At 46.5% G+C, this 21,138-nt stretch overlaps 1 protein-coding gene across 1 annotated transcript in view; it reads left to right on the plus strand.

Annotated features, from left to right (window-relative positions):
• Window positions 1-15,256, plus strand: part of LOC144542414 (uncharacterized) — a 98,974-nt gene extending 83,718 nt beyond the window's left edge. The window contains exons 4-8 of the mRNA XM_078289016.1: window positions 2,701-2,708; window positions 11,195-11,221; window positions 14,102-14,128; window positions 15,081-15,107; window positions 15,233-15,256. Of these exons, the coding sequence (XP_078145142.1) occupies window positions 2,701-2,708; window positions 11,195-11,221; window positions 14,102-14,128; window positions 15,081-15,107; window positions 15,233-15,256 (113 nt within the window). The remainder of the gene's footprint in view (window positions 1-2,700; window positions 2,709-11,194; window positions 11,222-14,101; window positions 14,129-15,080; window positions 15,108-15,232) is intronic.
• The last annotated feature ends 5,882 nt before the right edge of the window (window positions 15,257-21,138 follow it).

The following is a 21,138-nucleotide window of genomic DNA, read 5'->3' on the forward strand; positions in this document are numbered from 1 at the left end:
CACGGTTGTGGAGGTTTAGGAGATGAGATTTCTTCCTCTGAAGATGTTGACTAAGTGAAGGATCATCGGTAACCTTTACGAGAAACAGAGGGTCTTATTGCTCTACTAGACACACCTAGATCCCTTCTTGAGAGTTAATCTCTCAGCTCCTAAAGGAGAACAGTGCCTTTAAAGTGAATTTCAGGGCTGTTGTATTTGCTTGATTTATTTGAAGTAGAATAATGCTGCTGTCATGTCAAACCCTCGTAACTCTAATTTTGGTGATGTTCATGTTTTAACTTCAGTTGAAGGATTACATGCTCCTCTCTGGGATGAGACAGATTCTGCCAGCCTTGGGTTTATGGAACCCTTTCAAAACCCTCTGGATAAACTCAAAAATGCACGGTGGTCGAACTAAAAACAAGTCGGTATTTATTAGTTCCTGCAGCAGAAAGATGGTGTATCCAAAAGAATTGCTACACCATGAATCACAAAGGAGAAAGAAAACCCGCACGCTAATGAAGCTCCGTTAGTGTTTATCTATAGCAGCGTTTTGACCACGACAGCAGCGATAGCTTAAGGTGGTGCAGGTTATACAGCTTGACATGCCTTCGCGTGACCCAAAGTCCCTCTATTTTTGATTCCCACAAATCCCCACGCACTATCATGTTCCTTCGTTTCTCTCCTTGTCCCCCTATCTTCCCTGCTGCCCGACCACCACTTGATCAGCATAGATTGGAGCTGAAAAAACCCTCTCAGCTCTCCGTTCCCATCAGGCGATCATCAAGACAGCTAAATGACAATGTTTTGCATCAGGGCCCTAAGTCTTTCCAGCCGCCTGGTGTTTGCAGGAGGAGTGGGATCAAAGGAGGGCCCGGCGTTTGGGTTTCGGCCGAGATGGGACGCTCATTGGCTGCTCGCTGTCGTCCCAGGGTCTGCGCCTGGACGGGCGGTGTGGTTCTGTTTAGGTTCTCGCTCTCTTGTTGTTTAGCTTTGCGCCCTAACGATGCAGCCTGGCTCATAGTGCGGGGGTGGCATGGAGCGGCTGTTGCGCCACGCTCTGTTTGGCTGATGACTCCGGGACAACTTGTAACAGCACCGGAGGAGGTTTCCCAGTTCTCCCAGAAGAAAAACAACAGATGAGAGTCGAGAAGGAGGAACAGAAACACAGACCTCAGTAATAGGAAACAGGGCAGAGGGGATGGAGTAGAATAGTAGAATCTCAGCGTCAGTCGGAGCTCTCACCATCGCCGTCTCTCCTGCTCAGGCTCTCGCTTGTTTTCCCTTTCTCCCCTCTTTGCTTCTCTCTTTCACTCTCGTCTTCTCTCACTCCCACTTTCCCTTCTCATTCCTACTTTCTCTTTCTCTCCCTCTCTCTCTTTGTCTCCACACACACACACACACACACCACCTGTCTCAAGCGCAATGGTTGAGACCGGTCTTACTGCGCGTCTCCCTGGCCAGCGTGTGTTTGTTTACCTAACTGTCTGGGCTCAGGAGGTCCTTGTCGCGGCGTCTAGACACCGCTAAACTTGATTGACTCGGTTTCCGTGCCTCATAAACCCCAACGCCTCTCTCTTCATCTCCTCGCACCTTCCTCCCCACCACCTTCATCTTTTCCTCTCTTTTTTTTTATCCCCCCCCCCCTCCTCCTCTTGTCTCACAGCTGCCCTCCTCTTGCATCAAACAGTGAACTTCAAGGCTCACATGGATTCTGGTCACATCAGCAGGGTTTTCTGTGTGTTTAAATAGTAACAATACACCACAAATATCCCACTATTCCCCAAGAGGAGTCTGTTTCCAATCTGGCGGAGTCTATATAGATGTGTAGTATTGCGTCCGTGCTGATGAGCTATTTTGTGCTAGAGCTGCGTTGGCGGCATGTTGCCAGATCTTGCCATGGGCTGTGATTGCGTTAACAGTTGTAAAGGAGCGTCATGATTGGTTTAGAATCAGATAAACACAATCCAACCGCAAGCAGAAAAGCTCTTAATAGCAAAGTGATATATTCTCTACAGAGGGGATTGGATGGTTGATTAGTGCCCGCAGCTTTTCATTATTCAATAATCCACATTGTGCATTTAGGAGAATGTTTTGTAAGGACGTTTCGTAGAAACCAAGACCGCGAACAACGAGAGGAGCCCAAGGAGATCATTTCCCTTTGATCATTACTGTTGCTTTTGGTTAAACAAAGCATGAAAAGCAGAATGTACTTTTTGCTGCCGAAGCTCAACATCAGAGCATTTCAATCAGATCTGAAAGATTGCCCCAGAGAAATCACTGAAACATCTTTTTTTTTTATGCTTTAGAGGGACGCAGTCTGCCAGCGCATTCTCTACTGTTCCACTCCCTGTTTCTCCTCCATCTAATATAGCCATATCTCTCAGAAAGCAGTCCTGACATGACTTCATACCCTAATGCAAAACATGACCCGTTATCCACAAGTCGACCCAGAAGTCGATCTGTTTATCGTAATGGGTTCACCGCAAACTCCATTGGCAGCGGCCCTAATGAGCTTGTTCTGTACCATATTTAGATGGTTAATTACAGCCATCATCTGACAGACCACATCGCATGTACAGTTTTTTGGGTTTTTTTGTGTGTTCCAGTGTTCTTAGGAATTGATTGCTGTGCAAACCAGAACTTGCTATAACTCACACATGCTGTAATTCATGTATAGAACTTACTTTCTAATGTCTGATTTCTCTTTTTGTGTTGCAGGACCTCCTGTAAGTACAATCTCTTCCCATCCAGGTAGTATTAAAATCAGCTAGTAAGCTATTAGACTCGCTGCTTTCATCTGACATTTCACAAGCATGGTCTGTGTTTGTGTAACAGGTAAAAGAATGAGACGTGCGCACACACACACACATACACACACACACACACACACACCATCCTTCACTGCTCAAGTTTCTATATTTAAACAATTGGAACCAAGAAGCAGTAAAGCATGTTCACACATGTGCACACACACACACACACACACACACACACACACACACACACATGTGCACCCACAGATCATGCCAATAAATGGACCACCTAGGGAAGGATATGTGTGCGTGTGTGTGTGTGTGTGTGTGTGTGTCTGTGTGTGTTTGTTTGTGTGTGTTCCACAGTGATGCTCAGGGAGCAGTGACTGCTGAGTTATTCTCCTCTGTGGGGCTATAACTCCTACTGACACTCACACACACACACACACCTGAACTACACACACACACACACACACACACGCACACACACACACACACACACACACACACACACACATGATATGCACTAACCGGAGACTGCTGCTGCCTTCTGGTTTGGGATTTTGGAATTTGAATTTTAAATGTCACATATTTATCCAAGCGAGATTAGCTGCACAGACTCTGTTCAGTGTTGACTCAATGGAAACTGACTCATTAATTCCAGCTTCAATGTTAAAATGTATTAACTCCATGTAGAACAAATCAGCCAACTGGAAAAAGAAATCTTTCATAAAAATCAATAAAAACACAAGCATTATATTAAAGCATTATGTTCAGTATCAGCACATGCTCCATCCAGAATAAGGTCATGTGATGATCAGAAGTGTGTTGACGTACTGACTGTTGTGTGCAGTTGTTGGTTTCTGCTCTAACCTGTCTTAAGCTGTATGCTTTAATCTCTAACCTCACCAGGGCAAGGCTGGACGGGATGGATACCCGGTAAATTTGATTTGTTTATTCACCCTGTCACTCTCAAATTCACCCAATCATGTCTCTGTTCTCCCTTCACACAGTTTTCTCTATTGTTTACAGCAGCTATATTAAGCCTTTATCTGTTTTTCTTCTTCTCCCTGCTCTTTCTTGAGGCATTATCCGCCTTTCCTCATCCTCACCCCTTGCCTTGCCTCTCCATGTGAACCTCAGTGAATGTTTCTTCACCAATGATCTATGTATCCTGCCCCATGACTAAAAAGTTGAATTAAGTGACTCAAACACAAACACATGCATATGCGCACACAAACAAATAAACAACACACACACACAGACCAGAGTGGTTAGTTGAGATTAATTGGAGCGCCACCTCGGTCGCCTCCCGCTGGCGTGACTCATGTTGATGACATCACAGCAGCTGGAGTGTGGATGGGCGGCGGCAGGCGGCTCAGACCAGAGGCAGCCATGTAGTGTTGGAAGACTACAACTTTTTAGCGGAGATCAAAGATGTGGCAGCGCTACTTGGCACCAGAAGTGTCCACAGCAGAAAGCAATCGGCAGGTGCTGTTTGGAATGGGTACAACGAGAATGTATTAGAAACCATAGAGAGGCTGAGGCTCTCTGCTGTGATAGCAAAAAGCCTTTTATTTAACAGTGGCAATCTGAGAAGTTAAAAAAAGATCGATGCATTTCAGCTCAAACGGGACATGTCAGGGTGGTGTCAATGCAGGAGATAAGCTTTTTTTATACAGACAGTGGTTTGAACCTTAAGAAAAAAGAGAGAAAAAATTAAAATTGAAACATTTAGTACCCATGTAGGAAAATAAACATGAAGAAAGGCAAATGTACAGGGTCTTGCAAGAATGTTATCAGTAAACATAACTCACAGGAGGGCCGAACCATTCACTGATAATGTGAAACATCAATCCACCAATATAAATCAAGGCTTTTAGCTTTTGAAACTCTGAATATAGAACTGTATACATCTGTAACTACTGAATATCAAGTGAATCACTGGTGATTGTCACCAGTGAGGCATAGAACAAGATTGAGAACCAGTTGCTGTGTGTTAACCAGAGATCTAGTGGCCTCTAGTGGCGGCTTGGGGAACTGAGTCTCTCCACACTGCTGAGATGAAAGGGCCGAGTATGGCCATGGCCCCGCAGCCTCTTCCTCTCTGCTGCTGATTCCTGCTTTAGTCATAGTCTAATTCTAGACTGCGATTACACACACAAGCGCACCATTCAAGAGCTCGGGGTGTATATCCAGGCGGGGCGTGCTGGATTGGATTTCTGCATCGTGTTGCAGTACATGGGGAACTAATACGGGGCAGCATTAGCGTGTGCAGGGTCCATGTGTGAGCGCGTTTCGCTCCGGGCCTCTGACGCTCCTGTCCGGTGATCGTGCGACCCCGCTGTCTGGTTGCCACGGCTACCCACGGTAGTCGCTGGGTGTTGTGTTCCGCGGCGTCTCGTTGTGTCATTAGGAATGTTGTCCCACTGGGAATGTTGGGAAGTGCGTTCCCCATGGGGCTCTCTCCCAGTCAGATTCCCAGTCTGCCTGGCACTGCACAGCCCTCCTGACGGGAAATGCCTGCTGCTAATTACACACAGGTGGACCGAGTGCACTGGGAATTGTGTGTTTCCATGGGACTGTGTGTGTGTGTGTGTGTGTGTGTGTGTGTGTGTGTGTGTCTGTGCTCACGCATGTATGTTTTTGTTCGCCTGTGAGTCCATTCTTCCTTTTTTTGTGTGTGTGTTTCTGTGAGTTTTGTCACTGTCTTTGTTTCTAGTCCCAAAATTTTGGCACATTTTAGGGTTTGGATTTGTTGTGGTGCTTTGTCGCACTAAAGCATCTGCTTAATTAAGTGATCCAGTGTAGCTTTAAAGCCATATAATCTGTCCCAGTCCACTTAGCATAACAAAATCAATCCTATTAGTTACATAATTACATAAATGAAACAATATTACAGCTTCAAGGCCTCCATTTGCTAAGTGTAAGAGACAGCTCCCTATTATGGTGTGTATGGTGTGGGTATGAGCTGAGGTTGACTTGGAAAGCTCTGTGTATGGAGTTACAGTGAAACAACACTAGATTAATCTTACTGGCCATTAACATAGACAGCAAACCATTTGATTTAGCAGCAGCGGAGATGATCACATTTCCAACATTAGAGTTTAAGATGTGGCACTCTTTGTGTTGGATAACCCTTTTTCTATGTGTGTGTGTGTGTGTGTGTGTGTGTGTGTGTGTGTGTGTGTACATATGTGCAGATGTGCGTGCATGTGTGTGAACTCCATCCAACCACCCATCCTTTATGTACAGCTCTGTAACGAAGGCCAGAAATGTGGAAGTCGTGAGAAGTGTGTGTGTGTGTGTGTCTGTGTCTGTGTCTTTGTGTGTGTGCTCTCGCACGCACATGTATGTAACCAGTCACACCAATGACTTCTCACCCAACTTATATCAGTTCAAATGAACCCCTCATATGGAGAGGGCATGCGCGCATCAGCACAAATGAGTGGAGGCAGTTTCCGGAAAGCACCGTGGTGCTGACTCTGCTGTGCCAGCGACTTGTGCCAACAACATTTCATTCTCTTTTCCTCCATTGTGCAAACAAACAGCTAGATCCTTTTCCAGCACATGACTTTTTTTCTTGCCCTCTCTCACCCTTAACACGTTTCTCTGACTTGAATTTGAAACTTTGGCCAATCTTCAATCCTAAGCAGCCAGGAGTCTTAACATAAATGTGTAGCTGCATGCAAACATCTTAACACAAAGTTCACAGGTATGAACATAACAGTTTATTGATGCTCTTGCATGCTGCAGTAAGCTGCGTGTGTCTGTGTGTGCACGCACATGTGCATGTGTGTCTCTGTGTGTGTGCACGTGCACTGCACTTTATTCAGGTGGTGTACACATGTCTCACAGGCGTTAAGTTCATCACGCTAATGCATGCAGCAGTCCAGTTGCTGTGAAGCATTAGTAATATGATAAACAGAGTTAATGACATGTCGTGTGGGTGTATCCCAAACATAACACTGTGATAAGTCTGTGTGTGTGTGTGTGTGTGTGTGTGTGTGTGTGTGTGTGCACGTGTTTGTGCACACATGTATGTTTTTGCTCCTCATATAACCCCTGTCACTTCTTCCTCTCATAAATCATAGCCCAGGGGTTTGAGTTTCAGAAAAGAGGTTTCCCTCTGTCAAACAATCACACTCTGAAAGACTGACAGAACAGTGCAGAGGGGTAAACATGCACCTACACACACCCACACACACACACACACATACACTCATTTACATGCACAGTCACCAGCGTGCCCGGCCACTGCTGTGTTTATATGCGAGTGCCAGTCTGTGACAGACAGCGGACCTCACTCAGCAGAAACAGGCCAAGGCCTCCATTGTTCAGCCTTCCAGGCCACTGAGCGCAGATTAAAGCCAGACAGTCACCCAACAACATGTCAGTGATTTTCTGTCCCAAACACACAGCACTCTGGTATGCTTTATTGTGCTCTTCGGTTCTGGATGCCGCCACTATCAAAGCAAAGGCCTTTTTTTTTTTTTCTGTAAAGAAGCAAATGTCATGTATCACAAATAATGCCCATATATCGCAGACATAGAGCAGGCCAATAAAAGGCTTCCCCATGAGAGTGGCTGGGGAGGAGGAGGGATAGAAAGAAGGAGGAGGGAAAAGATAATGATATCAAAAGATGCAAGAGAAGGAGAGAAAATGTTAGAGAGATAGGGAAAGAACGGATTAAAAACAACAGAGCGCTCCATCTCACACACTCACCTTCTCCCTCAATTCCCCTTTTGACGTCACACTATCAATTAAGCTCAATTAAGGCTAAAGTGTGTGACGCATTACCATGTGTGTTCTGGCTGAGAAGTCTGCTCCGGCCTGCACTGATTTGCAGACACCAACTTTTCACACTGCATCCCCAACAATTACACCCAACTGGATAATTATGAGTCTGCACAATAGGGAGTACCATAAAGACACAGTAAAGACCCCTGCCTCTCTGTGTGACTGAGATGAAGAGGCACACACACACACATGCACAAGCATATAGACACAGACATATGCCCCCCCAACTGGCCAAGTTATTTTCCAGAAATGTGTTTAAAAGCCATCTAATTGGTGGGAATGCAGAGTCTACTCCCAGAATCCTTTTATGATTACTATCTGCTGAAGGGACGGAGCAAGACAAGATGGCGATGGAGACTAGAAATACACACAAAGAGCCACAAGCATAAAAAGGCATTATTTCATTTTCCCCCCACATTCACTTGAGGTTTTGGTGGTAATCTTAGGCCTATTTTCTCACTTTTTCTTACATTAATCTCCCCGTTTTTCTCCTCTCTGCCCCTCCATCCTTCCAGTCTCTCTTCGTCTGTGGCCCGCTCCATTTGCGGTATGAGATGAAGAGATTTTGGCAGCGAGATGCCAGGCTTTTTGTTCAGTCTTTGCTATTTTTATTTGAATTCCAGCTTCTTTTTTTTTTCCCCCCGCCTTGCAGTCTGTTGTGTCGGTTTGTACCACACAGGAGGTGCAACAATGCAGAGAGGGAAAAGTATAGAACATATTATGGCCAACACATCAAACTCCCATTCCCCTGGCTCCTTTGTTCCACATATTCTTGATATATTATAGCCCATTTTGCCCCATTGGCGCCATTAAGAGTCACCTTTGACCCCTGCACTGATTGAAGTAAAGCTCGTATTTTTTTATAGTGTCTTCATATCAGTCGTATCCACTTCAAGAGCTTTCTGGACTGCTGTATTGTCAGTTGAATTATTACTCCTGCTATATTCGTTAGGGGCTCTTCTCCTTTTCCATATTGGATCTCAGTAATGTTTAAGGTCATAGAGGGTACATACACTACTACTGCGAGCCGTCAGCTGCCAGACATTAGATACAGGGTTTTTATTGTTGAGAGTAAACTCACTCTCACAGGCAGACATGAAAACGCGGAGACACACGCGCACACACACCTTCACAAAGAGAGACGCACACCCGTGATACATGCAGTTCACAGGCCACTGTGAGGCTTGTTAGCAGTCATAAATCAGTCTGTTTTTGGTCTGGTTGGGAGTCTGCAGCCGATGACCTCACTGCATGCACCTCGCCGACTCATCCTGACGAGTCTTCGGGGAGCCAGGGCCCGCTAAACGCTCCCAGATGCACAGATATCACCCCACGCACACACACACACACACACACACACACCGACACAGAGACGTGGACACCCAGAAAAACTCATCCAGGCATTTGCATACTGAGGCACATGCAGTTTCTCACACACACTCACACACTCTCCCACATGCATCCACAGGCAGACGCACAGGGTGGTGCATTTAATGGAGTGATGAAACTCCGGTCCGTCCTGTAAGTTTGGCTTAAGTGCCCCAGTAGCATCCAGTGAAGGAAATATGGAGCATTACGCCCTGAATTTCCACACTCTGCTTCGGTGTGAGCATGCTGTAAACACACAGCTCAGACTCTTTCCCTTGCATCACTACCCTTTCACAGCAGACGCACACCGACACCGATGGTCGGCTGTAGAGCAACTGTGAGTGTGGGTGTGAGTTGAAAAAATCGAAATCACAATATGAACTTATGCAATTTCCAAATCGCAGAGGCTGCAATAAATTGCTTAGGAGAGGAGTGGTATTTTACTAATCTTTGGTCCATGAATCAATATTGGTGAAAACCTTTCATCATACTCAAACTTAGTAAATCCTGCACACTAAACTTGTGATGCAATTGCAATATTCTGTCAAATAATCGCAGTTTGATTTTTTGTCAATATCTTTCAGCCCTAGTTGGCTGTATCTTCTCAACTGGGCTTCAGTCAATGATGTTGAAATCATTGCTCTCCGTTAGGTCCCAGCCATTTGCTCTGCTCCTGTCCCAGCCAGCTGCTGATGAATCCACAAGGGGCGTGTAATCAAAAAGACATTGTGAGCCTCAAAGGCTTTTCTCCCTCTCCTTTATAAGCCTGTTTTATACGGATTACCCGCTGATGTGTCTGAATGGGGGAAGAGTTACAGCCTCGCTGTCCCGTTACGAGACCGAAGGGAGGCACCCGCCAGACGGCACGCGGTCACATTGGCTCATAACGGGAGCCGCTCCAAAGTATCGCCTTATCTCATCCCTCCTCCTCACATCTCCTCTGTCCATCCATCAAAGCAGGCGGCGACGACACAGTGGCAGGCTTTCATTGTGGGACCTCAGGCCAGATCGCGGCCCCTGGGCCTGGTAAAGCAGGGAGATGAAGAGAGAGGGCCTAACGTGTCCCACTGTAAGCTTTCCAGGGCCCGAGATGAGGATCGCTGGTTCGCGGCTCCTCAAGATGTTTTCCCCCACGACTCGAGGGATCCTATAAAAACTGTTAGCTTAACATGGAGTATGGTCGTTAAGGAGGAGGTCAACATTAGTCTTTACCACATGCATCACATTTAAGTGTTTTAGGAAAGTTTGGTCCCAAGGCCAACTGTTGCTTTATGTTTAAGATACGCTAAGTATGAATTTAAAGGTTCGTGCTTTTGAACTGAGTGTTGCTTTTCAGAAGAGGTTCAATGACTGTGAGGTTGTTTGTGCCGAAAAAAAACAAAGTGGACAGCTCCAACTGCTGTTTCAGCACTTGGGTGAGAGTGGACAGAGACTTAAAACGTACTCAATTACCCTTCGTCGTATCTCTCCACCAAACACACACACACACACACACACACACACATACACACACAAAGTGGAAGTGGGGGCAGATTAATGCAGCTGGACCAGATCCACCCACAGCATATAATGTTGGACACTATACTCTAAATCACAGAATAATTATAAACTACAACCACCTGGAAATGTATTACTTTCAGTCTTATGTGCGCGCGCACACACACACACACACACACACACACTCAACTAAATGGGGCAGGATATAGTACTTGTGTAAATACGAAACGCTTTCCTCTCTTCTTTCATTCCCAACTCATGGCTCACTGATGGAACCAGACTTTGTTTATCCTAACCCTTCACTAATAGTAGTTGTTTCTCTCTGTCGTTTACAGCACTATTTTCATTATCCTCACTATAAATTTCTCTTGGCCAAGACCACTTAACTGTTTTTCCCCAAGTTCAGACCATTCACATGGTTTTCTGTGAGATACACAGAGACGAGATTCAAATCTTATGAAATACTAATTAATCAGTGCAGGCTTTGTGATGTTGAAGGACAGGGGTGAGGTCATTTTGTCGTCGGACTAAAATAAACAGTGTCTTCGCAGCGGCTTGATCAGAATCTTCATTCACTGCAGACATTATAGTAGATATTTTTGAAGCTAGTCATTACTGGCTCTGTGTCACTGACATGAATTAGTGCTTTGTCCTTTTCATCCCTTCTCTTTTTCTGCCTTCCAACAGGGTCCACTTGGCTTGGATGGCAAACCAGTGAGTATTCCCGTAATCACATGTGTAAAAGGCGGTTGACTCTTTTTGTTTTGTTTTTAACTCTGTCTTTCTCCTCTCAGGGTTTGCCAGGTCCCAAGGGAAGCCAGGTACGCTGTCGCACACCTGTTATGTTGTTTTTGGGGGGTTTTCCCACATATCAATTAGACAGAAACAATTGAAATTTAAAGCATTGCCTAACTGTGAACCCAGGTGGGTATTTGACCTGCGAGACAGGTGATGGTTTGCTATACCTCATCAATCACTGTTACTGGTTCCTTTGGGACGTCCCGAGTGAGCCGGGAGTCCACGGTAGCCATCTTGCTGCCGTTCAACCTCTTAAGTAGTTCCAGGGCTCGCCGGCCACGGGAGGAGGTCACGGCTCAACTGTGGCTGAGGACGGAGCGCTCAAATCCCCATAGCGCTTCACCTCTGAGCCCCATCTATCACCCCGTTCCCCCCGGAGCCCCGCCGCAGACCGCCCAGCACACGCCCCGGCTTACCGTGGAGAGAGGGGAAAGGGAGAGAGGGATAGAGAGGGGGAAACGGGCGAGGCGGAGAGAATGGGTTACACACCAGTGGGGAAAAGCGAGAGAGAGAGAAAAGAGTTTATGACTTTCAACAGAGGCTCTTTAAAAAGTCATTACAGCCTCCCCCCGCCGAACCCCCCCCACCACCCTCTTCTCTCTTGTGGCTTCGCCCGCCAAGAGAGCGACTATTCATCCCCCGAAACGTAAACCGCTCGCAGCACTCTGAGAGCTGTTTGAATAGCACTTCCTCCAAACACCATTAATCTGTTGTTTCCTGCTGAAGAAGACCTCAAGCTGGGCCCGTCCTTTAAGAGAGGACCCCCCCACCCCCATCCCCAACCCCCCCGTCACCGAGGCTCTGCCGTAAAACCCGACCAGGTGTGACACAAGCCTGGTGACCAGGCTGAGTGACGGTCGCCTCCCTGGAAGTACAGGGAGGGGGGGTTGGTTGGTGGAGAGGTGGATAAAAACGTTGGGAAAATAAGGAGAGACTGGTTGATTAGTTGAGAGGCAATGACCAGAGGAGACACAAGAGAGAGAGAGAGAGAGAGAGAGAGCATAGATGAATAGTAGAAATTTGAATGATGAGCATTCAATGAGCATTGAGGAGAGAGGAATGGGAGGTGCAGTTCAAGGTTATTATAGCAAACTAAAATTAAAACTAGGCGTTAAAAATTATTGTCGTAAACTGAAATAAAAAGAAAATTAGAAAACTAAAACTGAACCAAAACTATCTTGTCTACTTGTAAAACTAACTAGATTAAATAAGATAAGATAAAATAAAAGTATGGGTGAAATGTTTTGGTTTTCCTCTTTTTGTTTATGTGCAAGGTAAAATAGAAAATGAACTTTTGGCTATTTTTTCTACAGTTATTGAAAAAGTAATGTAAATAAATTTATGATGTATTGTCTGTATTACACAATACCTGTTGCAAACTTATACAACATACCTGTTCTGAACTTCTATTATTATACCACCTCTAGCAAAAATACTAAAACTAGAAGTGAACCAAAAAAAAAAAAAAACTAAACTAAAACTAAACATCTGTTAAAAAGAAAACTACACTGAAACTACCAGACCCACACTGAAAACGAACTAAAACTAAGCTGAAATCGAAATAAAAATTAAAAACGATATAATAATAAAGACTAATGAACTAATTACACCGGTGCAGTTGGGAGTACATATAGCTTGACTCAAACCTTCCTCCTCCTCCGTCTCTCCCTTCCCCGCTCTGCAGGAGAGAGGAGAGCAGGAGATAAGCTGCTCTCCTTCCTCCTCCTCCGTCTCTCCCTTCCCCGCTCTGCAGGAGAGAGGAGAGCAGGAGATAAGCTGCTGCCTGTCAACATGTGGCCAGTCGCATTAACAAACTGCTTATCCTCTGCACCAGACCCCCCCACCAACCCCCCAGCCCCTACTCCTGAACATAATTAGAGCTCCACTCCAGACAAACCCTCTGCCAGAGAGAAAACAAGTTGGGAAAAGGGGGAACGAATTAGAGGGAGAAGCTTCGAGGCAGATAGCATGGAAGAATTAGAGGCAGAGGAAGTGAAATGGGAGAGTGTGAGAACGAGTGTGTGAAATACAGAATGGACAGATGGAGAATGAAGAGATTTGAAAAAAGAAAGACAGGCAGAGCATTAGAGGTGATTAGGGTGTGATGGCCAAGATTTTGCTCATGTTAGTCCCCGTAGTCCTCTTCTCTCTCTCTCTCTCTCTCTCTCTCTCTCTCTCTCTCTCTCTCTCTCTCTCTCTCTCTCTCTCTCTCTCTCTCTCTCTGTCACAGTCACAGTGGGCCTGCGGTCAGTTTGCGGTTTGTGGTCGCAGCCACGTTTAGGGTCCCTGTGCCACTTGTCAGCAGAGGACAAGCAGACTCAGACAGAGAGAGAGAGAGAGAGAGAGAGAGAGAGAGAGAGAGAGAGAGAGAGAGAGACGGACGAGGGCACAGACAGCACACCCCAACTGGCAGGGATTAGCTCGTCTGCAGGGTCTGGTGCTCATAAGACGACGTCAAACTGTCCAGCCACGCTCTAACACACATAGTGTGGCTGTTTGTCTGCATCTGTATCCATTACATGTTAGAATCCCCCTGTGAGAGGAAGACGGACGGAGGAACAAAGGAACATCTTGCTTTATCTCACGGCGAAACAGTTTTTTATCTAGCTCAAAGAAATCTTAAAAGGGGCTGCTTTGGGGCATCTTGCCGAATTGGCGCGTTTTGTTTTTTCATTACGAGCTCAGGTCTGCTTATCATGAAATATGCTCAGACAGTGACTTACGGCCGAGAAGCCTCAATGGCGTGACTGCATTAAGTCCTGTCATTGCCGTGCACTCGTACCATTTGATTGACTGCTCCTCTACTACCAGCCAGCACAAGATGTATTGTACTGTGATGTATGCTGCTCATATAACTGATTTATCTTGACCAACTGTCTCCCATTATGTTCTCCCTCCTACAGGGACCGGCGGGACCCAAGGGAGACAAGGTATACTTAAATATGGAATGTAACCACGCTCCTATATAGGTCCGTGCACTGTGTAGATGCGTTGCTCACTTTGACTCGCATACAGACAGGTACAGACACAGGCAGACACACACACACACACACACAGGTATTCTCTCCAGCGCCCCCCCACATGCACGTTTTCACACACAGCTCCCATCAAACGGGCCATAGATTACATGTAGCTATGTAGGAGCTCAGATGTCTCCACACTTTTCTCACGTCAAGGCCCTAAACGGGTTTACAGGCGGGACTCGATGATAGCCAGATGTTTTCCCTCCGCTCTCTGAACCTCTGCCTGGCCCAAGATGTTAGCGACCCTAAGAGCTGCCAAAGCTGGCGCGCGTTGCGTAAAGGAACGGCTTGTGCATGCGGTCATTTGTGTACGCGCTGATGGGCAACTGTGTGTGTGAGTGTGTGTGTGTGTGTACGTTTTTGCACTCAAGCGAAAATTATCCAGATAAGCGTGACCGCAAGAACAACGCAACTGCGGTAAACAGCGCCTGTCAGAATAGGACTCCGTCTGATTAGTGGGAATTGGAAATGACGGATGATGCTGAGGTTTGGAAAATTGGCTCCCTTCGTGTAATCACGCTAGTAGCTCTGTGATGAGGACACGCACTCCAAATCCTCATCAGAGAGGCAGCAAATCCCAACACGTGCGCTCCCGTCCTGTCAGATGCTTCTGATTGTGGCCTCTCCAGTGATTCATACAGTAAACGTCTGCATCCTGAGTTCTCTGGTGTGCTGCATTTGCTCGCTTTGATGACACTTGACCTTTTGCGTCGCTTCCTTCCTTCCCGTATCCAAGTTTCGCTTCTTAGTGCTGTCAGTCAGAGCCGTTCAACAGTGGCAGTGTTCTCTTGCACGGCCCAGTGTCTGTATCCAGTGGTAATAACAGCTGACAATTGTTATTTTCCTCTTTTCCTCCCAGGGTGACCAGGGAGACGTCGGGCCAAGGGTAAGTCGTGTTTTCTGTCTTTGCCGTTTCTGCTTGTTACGCACGCAGTTTGGAAGACACTGCTGCTCCGCCACAGCTGACTCAGCCGAAAACACTTTGTCGTTTAACTGTGTTTTGTTCCCCAGAAGATGTTGACTCTCCAACACTGAGCCTGGCTTTGAACTGCCTTCCTTCCAGTTTTACTCCTGTTTTCTTTTTCTTTTTTGTCTTTGTTCTTTCTCTTTCTCTCTCTCTCTCTGTACATCTCTTTCTTCCTACGTTTCAGTCCTCACCATGGTTGGAGACACGACACTTTCAATTCAGTCGATGCCAGATATGAATTTGCTTCAAAAGTTGAAAAGAAAGACTGTCTACTAAGTGTCAAATCTATTAAGAAAATGAGACAGAAAACTCTATCGTTGCAGTTTTTCTTTCCATTCCATCTTTTGACAGAGCTGAAAGTGAATTGACCCCCAACCCCTCTGCCTCTCTCTGGAGTAGAGTAATAGACCATCACAAATTGGAACTCAAAGTCAAGGAAGAGCGGAATTGATTTCTTATGGAGTATTTATGACATCAGAAAAACTTCATTTTCTTATTATCACACAAGTGGAACAATGCACACAAGCAGCCAGAAAAACGTGTGAAAACACACTGATCACTAGTCTTCTCCTCATTGGTCTGTCCACATAGCTTCAATACTCGAGGCAAGTCTTTTAATCATTCAAAAGAAAAGTGTGTGTGTGTGTGTGTGTGTGTGTGTGTGTGTTTTCACTGCGCAGCTACCCCAGCAACTGAACCAACAACACAGTCTTCCTCCTATGATGAGGTTTGAGTTTCCCACATCTCCAAAGCCAGAGATGAGAACTGATGATATTAAAGTACGATGGAAATACTTCAGCCTCACCATCAAAACCCAACGGTCGGGGCCGGACGCCAAAGCTGCCATCTAGTCTCAACCAAACTATGGTCTTTAAACATTACGGGGTAACCTCGCTCTGCATCTGGTCTATGTTGTCATTGTTGTCTTTTCATGTGATATCATTCCTCCTGCTCTGAGATCTATGTAATTATCTCCCGCTTTATTCAGTGTGGTTTGAAAATAAGCCCCCTGTGCTTTACATGGTGAACGGTTAGGATTCTTTGAAGAAGTCGTGTCCCCCGTGCTTTCTGAATGTGTTTCCTGTTTTATTATGTTCCCCAAGGTGACCTCAGGTCAAGTCGAGACTAATAAACATCCAAATGTAACTGGATGTGAGCCACTGAGGTGATCTATTCATTATTGTTATTCATGCATGTTATGTAAAAGTTTCTGTAGGAAATATCCTCCAAGTGACTCAATTCGGAATGATAATTAAAAATAGATGACTGTGTGTAGTCATCAATCTTTTGTTGCAGCCTAACAATATTGGCGAGCGTGCTGGAATGACAGTGTATAGCTATTTTATGTTAGCAGAGGACAAATGGAGTGTAAATTTGACAGGGCTGCTCAGCGGAACAATATTTATGATGCGGTTCGGAAACATTAGAGGAATTCCTGATTTCTATCAAGGCGTAAGCCATTTGGTTCCCCAGCCTATCCTTCTAGATTTTGAGGTAATAGTTTGTGCAAGAATTAAATCTTTTTGGCATTTGCATTAGCTATTTCTTCCAAATGGTAAATATTGTACTTGGACAAGGCGCCTGGAGCTTTGATGTCCTTGGATAAGTCTGCAGCCGAAAAACCTCAGAGTATCGCTTAGAAACACTGGCTCGGTTCAAAACAAACCTCCCTGCTCCTAAACCTACTGCAGTTGTAAGTGAGGCTTGGCCCTGTGGTGCGTGTTGAAAGATACGGCAAGATGGGTTAGCAAATGAAAAGGCGCTGTTGGCTTCAGAATGTTTAAAATGAGTGATATGATATCCTAAATCCGAATTTGGAATTTCTAGCAAGTATGAATCCAAGCTCTACGTGTGCACTAGGGATTTTTTAATAATCTGACTTTACACCAGACACTGGTCTTAGATCAGTGAGGCTGAGCAGATGAAGGTGGGGCGGCGGGAGGTTGAGGGCATCGCGTCCCAATCCAGGAAGCTCAGTCACCCCCCAGCCCCGGTGCCAGCGTCGTGACCTCTGACCTCTTCCAGGGGATAAGAGAGTACATGTGAAAACAGGAAGCGGTCATGCATCTCTGTCAACCTGTGGCTTCCTGTCAATCCATCATCCTCAGTGCCAATGTCGGCCCCAGACTGCTCTCAGGACAGATCGCAGGACAAACGCAGGATGGCAGGGGCATTAAAGTACAATCAGATCCAGAGACTACTGTGGAGAACCAGCGGTCTGTCACCCGGAGACATGTGACCCAAGCTCATGTGGAGTGTTGCATCTTCAGGGTTTTCTCCAAAGCACCTTTAATCGATTTCCATTTTTTACCCGCCTCTGTACTGTCAAATCCAAACAGAGGAGATTCTCGCTGCGTGTTAAGGTTCATCCGGCGGCTGTGTTGAAAGACAAGCCATGATGGGAGTTTCATCCCCAGCCAATGGCTCCTTCTGCCTCCCCCAGCGAAGCTACAAAGAGGCCGCGGTTAGACGGGGCTCCGAGGTTCAACGGCTGTTTGTCTTAGTATCGGCCTAAGGTCTGATGAGAGCGAGGTATAGGGGAAGACCCGTGTGAAACGGCCTATACTGCGACGAGATGGTTAAGGAGCATATGTGTATGTGGTCTTCATGGTGGGAACGGTGTGAATGAGTGAATGTGACAGTGAGGAGAGCGGAGTATACGGGCAGAGAGAGGAGGAGGAGGAGGAGGGGCCTGCGGTGTCGGAAAACCCCAGCTATCCAGCGCTCACCGCAGCCTGTTAACGGAAACCTCATGAACAGACTCGCATCTCTCTCTCTCTCTCTCTCTCTCTCCCATCCCTCCTTACATCTTCTCTCCATCCCTTCTCTCCATCCTTCCCTCCCATCCGTGTGTTTTTGGAGGGGAAGTCGACCAGAGAAGCGGCACTGTGCTCTGAGCTCTCTGGCGGCAGACTAACTCTGCTCCTTTCAGCTTGAGAGACAGTCGTCACAGTTACTGTCTGCTGGCTGGAAACGGCCGAGCCTCCTCTGTTTGGTTTGGTGGCAAAGGGAGAGATGGGAAGACAGTATATGGAACACACACACACACACACACACACACACAATTAGATAGACATGTATGAATGAAAGATCTGAGAAATAATTTCTGAAACAGGGCAATGGGGACAGTTATTGAGCTTTACTTAACAGGTTGTTCACCTTTCCCTTTCTCTTGTTATCTTTCTCCCCTCCTCCCTTCAGGGTCCTCCTAACTACAGCACATATGCAGGTCTGCACAGTAATCAGATTCTCACCGTCAAGGTTTGTCCCTCCTTGCCCACCGTACCTTAGCCCTCACGGCAGCCAACCACCTTCTGTCAGGCTGCTGATCTGTCGCTATCCCTGCAGCTCTAAGAGCCGATCTAGGATCAAAGACTGAAGATTCACGCATTTGAATCTTCAATTCTGAGAGCAGAGGGGCAAAATACTGATCCTAGATCTGTTTTTATGGGCATCCTGATCGTTCTCTTTTGGCCTCCAGCTACTGAGGTCGCTCAACTCTCATCTCCGTTCTTCCCGCAGCTGTACTGTTTTCTTCTTTTTCTTTCTCTCTTCTCCACGCACTTCTGCCTTTCAACAGATGGAACTGGACTCTGGAGAGCTTTCCCTGGCTAAACACGGGATTTCTGATTGCTTCACTCATTTCTCTCTTTCTCCTCTCTTTCTCCTTTGTCCTCCAACACGCTCCATGTCCTCTCCTGTCTTTCTCCTGTCTTTCTGCTGCTCCTCTCCGACCTCAGATGGTCTTTCCTCGTTATGACCACGGCTTTCTCTCTGGCGACCAGTCCAACACCTTTCAGAGACGCTTTCTGAAGGTAGACCACAACTAAGGCATGTGTGCACCTTTAACACTTTAACCAGCCTCACTTATTCATGTTCTGCCCATTCGCAATCAGTTCTGTTTCTCCCTCCTTTCTCTCTCCTTTCCCTTTTTCACCTCGTCGTGCTACTTTCAGTTGATTTCATGTTTGATCATTTTTCCCATTTTCTGTGTGCGTTGGCCTGTTTAATTGTATTAAAATGATTGATCGAATGGGATTGTTTGTTTTAATGTTCTACAATGTGAAAAACATTAGGAGAACATCTTGTAGGATAAACCACACACATTTCAGAGAGGCTCAAGGAATGTGTGCTTCTCATTATAATGAGAATAGAAGAGCTTTGTTGGTGAGGATTTAGCTCAAGCTGGGTCTTCCAGAGCCATAATAATTATCAGTGCAAGGAAACAAGGTTTTACTCTGCTATCTGAGGGCCTTGGTAATATCATTTGCATGAAAGGGCCCGCTGTACCAATTTGCCACAACAAAGCAAACCAGAGTGCACCACATGTCTGGAGATGAGAGAGCATAGAGGAAGTGCCATCATGTGACTAGAGACAACATTGGTCCCACACCCGCCTCAGTGGTGAGCAAGACATTTAGGGTGTTAGTGGTTTTTGTTTGGGGTGTACATGAGGGTGGAAATCATCTCAACTAGCTGCAGATGAACCAAAGGAAAGACAGAGACGTTTCTCTTGTTAGATGTAATTCCAGTGATGAAAAGTCCTTTCATATGAGGTGAAAATTCAGGTTTTTGTTCGAAGAACCGCAGAGAGAAATGAAACACTTCAATCGACAGTGGGTGTTGTTCCCAATCAATTAACAGCTTCTCATCCGTGTGTGCGTGAGTGAACATTTGTAAGCATGGGTGTGTTTCAGTCCGTTATTAAACTGTTGAAAAGTTGCTTTGTCTTTGCTGAGGATAACAAAGCATCATGTCTTTATTTTTCCTTGTCTTTCCCTCCCTCGTCCTTCTGTTTTATCCATCAGGGTGACCAGGGCCAGGCTGGACCCCCCGGCCCTCCTGGCCCCCCAGGTTCCCCTGGCCCCCGAGGCCCCCCCGGCAACACCGGCAAGGACGGACCCCGCGGCCCTGCTGGGGAGCCAGTAAGAGCCACACGTGATATGGCAAAGCGCCAAATACACACCCACTAGATAAAATGATGCACGCACACTCACGCACACACATGCACACACTCTTCTTAGTTGCTCTGTGCCTCCTCACCCCTCTCTCCTCCTCTCCCCCCTTTTCCTCTCCCCCTAACTAAAGTTACACCACAAAGAATGCAGTCAGTCAAAACACCTCAGTCATCAATGGCTGCATTGCTCCAATTGTGTTGACCTGGTAGGGTCAACCGCATGGGTGTGACAGATTGCAAATTGCGTGTGTGTGTGTGTGTGTGCATTTACACACATGAATCAAGGGAGAAAGGGTCTCCGCAGTATATTGCAGTGAACCCAGATATTCTCCTCCTACTGGGTTTGCCAGTGAGCTGCGGCTTACCTAAAAACTCCCAGAATAGCAGCTTTACTCCTAGCCTCATCTGTTTTGTGTAAGACAACGGCCACAAAGTGCTCCAACACACCCCCATTCTCCCACCCTCCTACCAAGACTGTCGCTGTGTGCTCCTGTAACAGATATGGCGCTGCGGCGGGTTCATGGGCAGTTTGCCGGCCTCACCAAACAATAGTTGTGCTGCTCGCCTCGGGCAGCTTGTGTTTCTCAAGATTAGTGTTTCTCCTTTTCGGAGGTTAGTTCATCTGCTGTGACAGCCTAAAGCTGTGGTTAGGGGAGGGGAGGGGGGGGGGGGGGGGCCGGGAAGGTAATTTGTGTTTATCCAAGTGAAGGAATGAATGCTGCGTTACCCTCAGCTGGCACGGCACGGCAACGGGACTCGAGTGAAAAACGTCGGTTTCAGAGGGCGAGATGAGAACTTATTTAGAGCCGACAAAAGAAAAGCCAGCGCGGCTCGGAGGAAGACGAGAAACAGACTGGGTTCGAAGAAGGGAGGCCCGTCCTTTAACCTAGTCAATTTCAAAATGCACTCTCCGGCCTGATTAAAGGGGTTGCAGAACGCAAAACAACAAAACAAAGCAGCGTGGCACTGGGAGCCACTCCATGTTGTGGGCAG

This window comes from Centroberyx gerrardi, chromosome 16, assembly GCF_048128805.1.
Source record: "Centroberyx gerrardi isolate f3 chromosome 16, fCenGer3.hap1.cur.20231027, whole genome shotgun sequence".
Lineage (NCBI taxonomy): Eukaryota > Metazoa > Chordata > Actinopteri > Beryciformes > Berycidae > Centroberyx > Centroberyx gerrardi.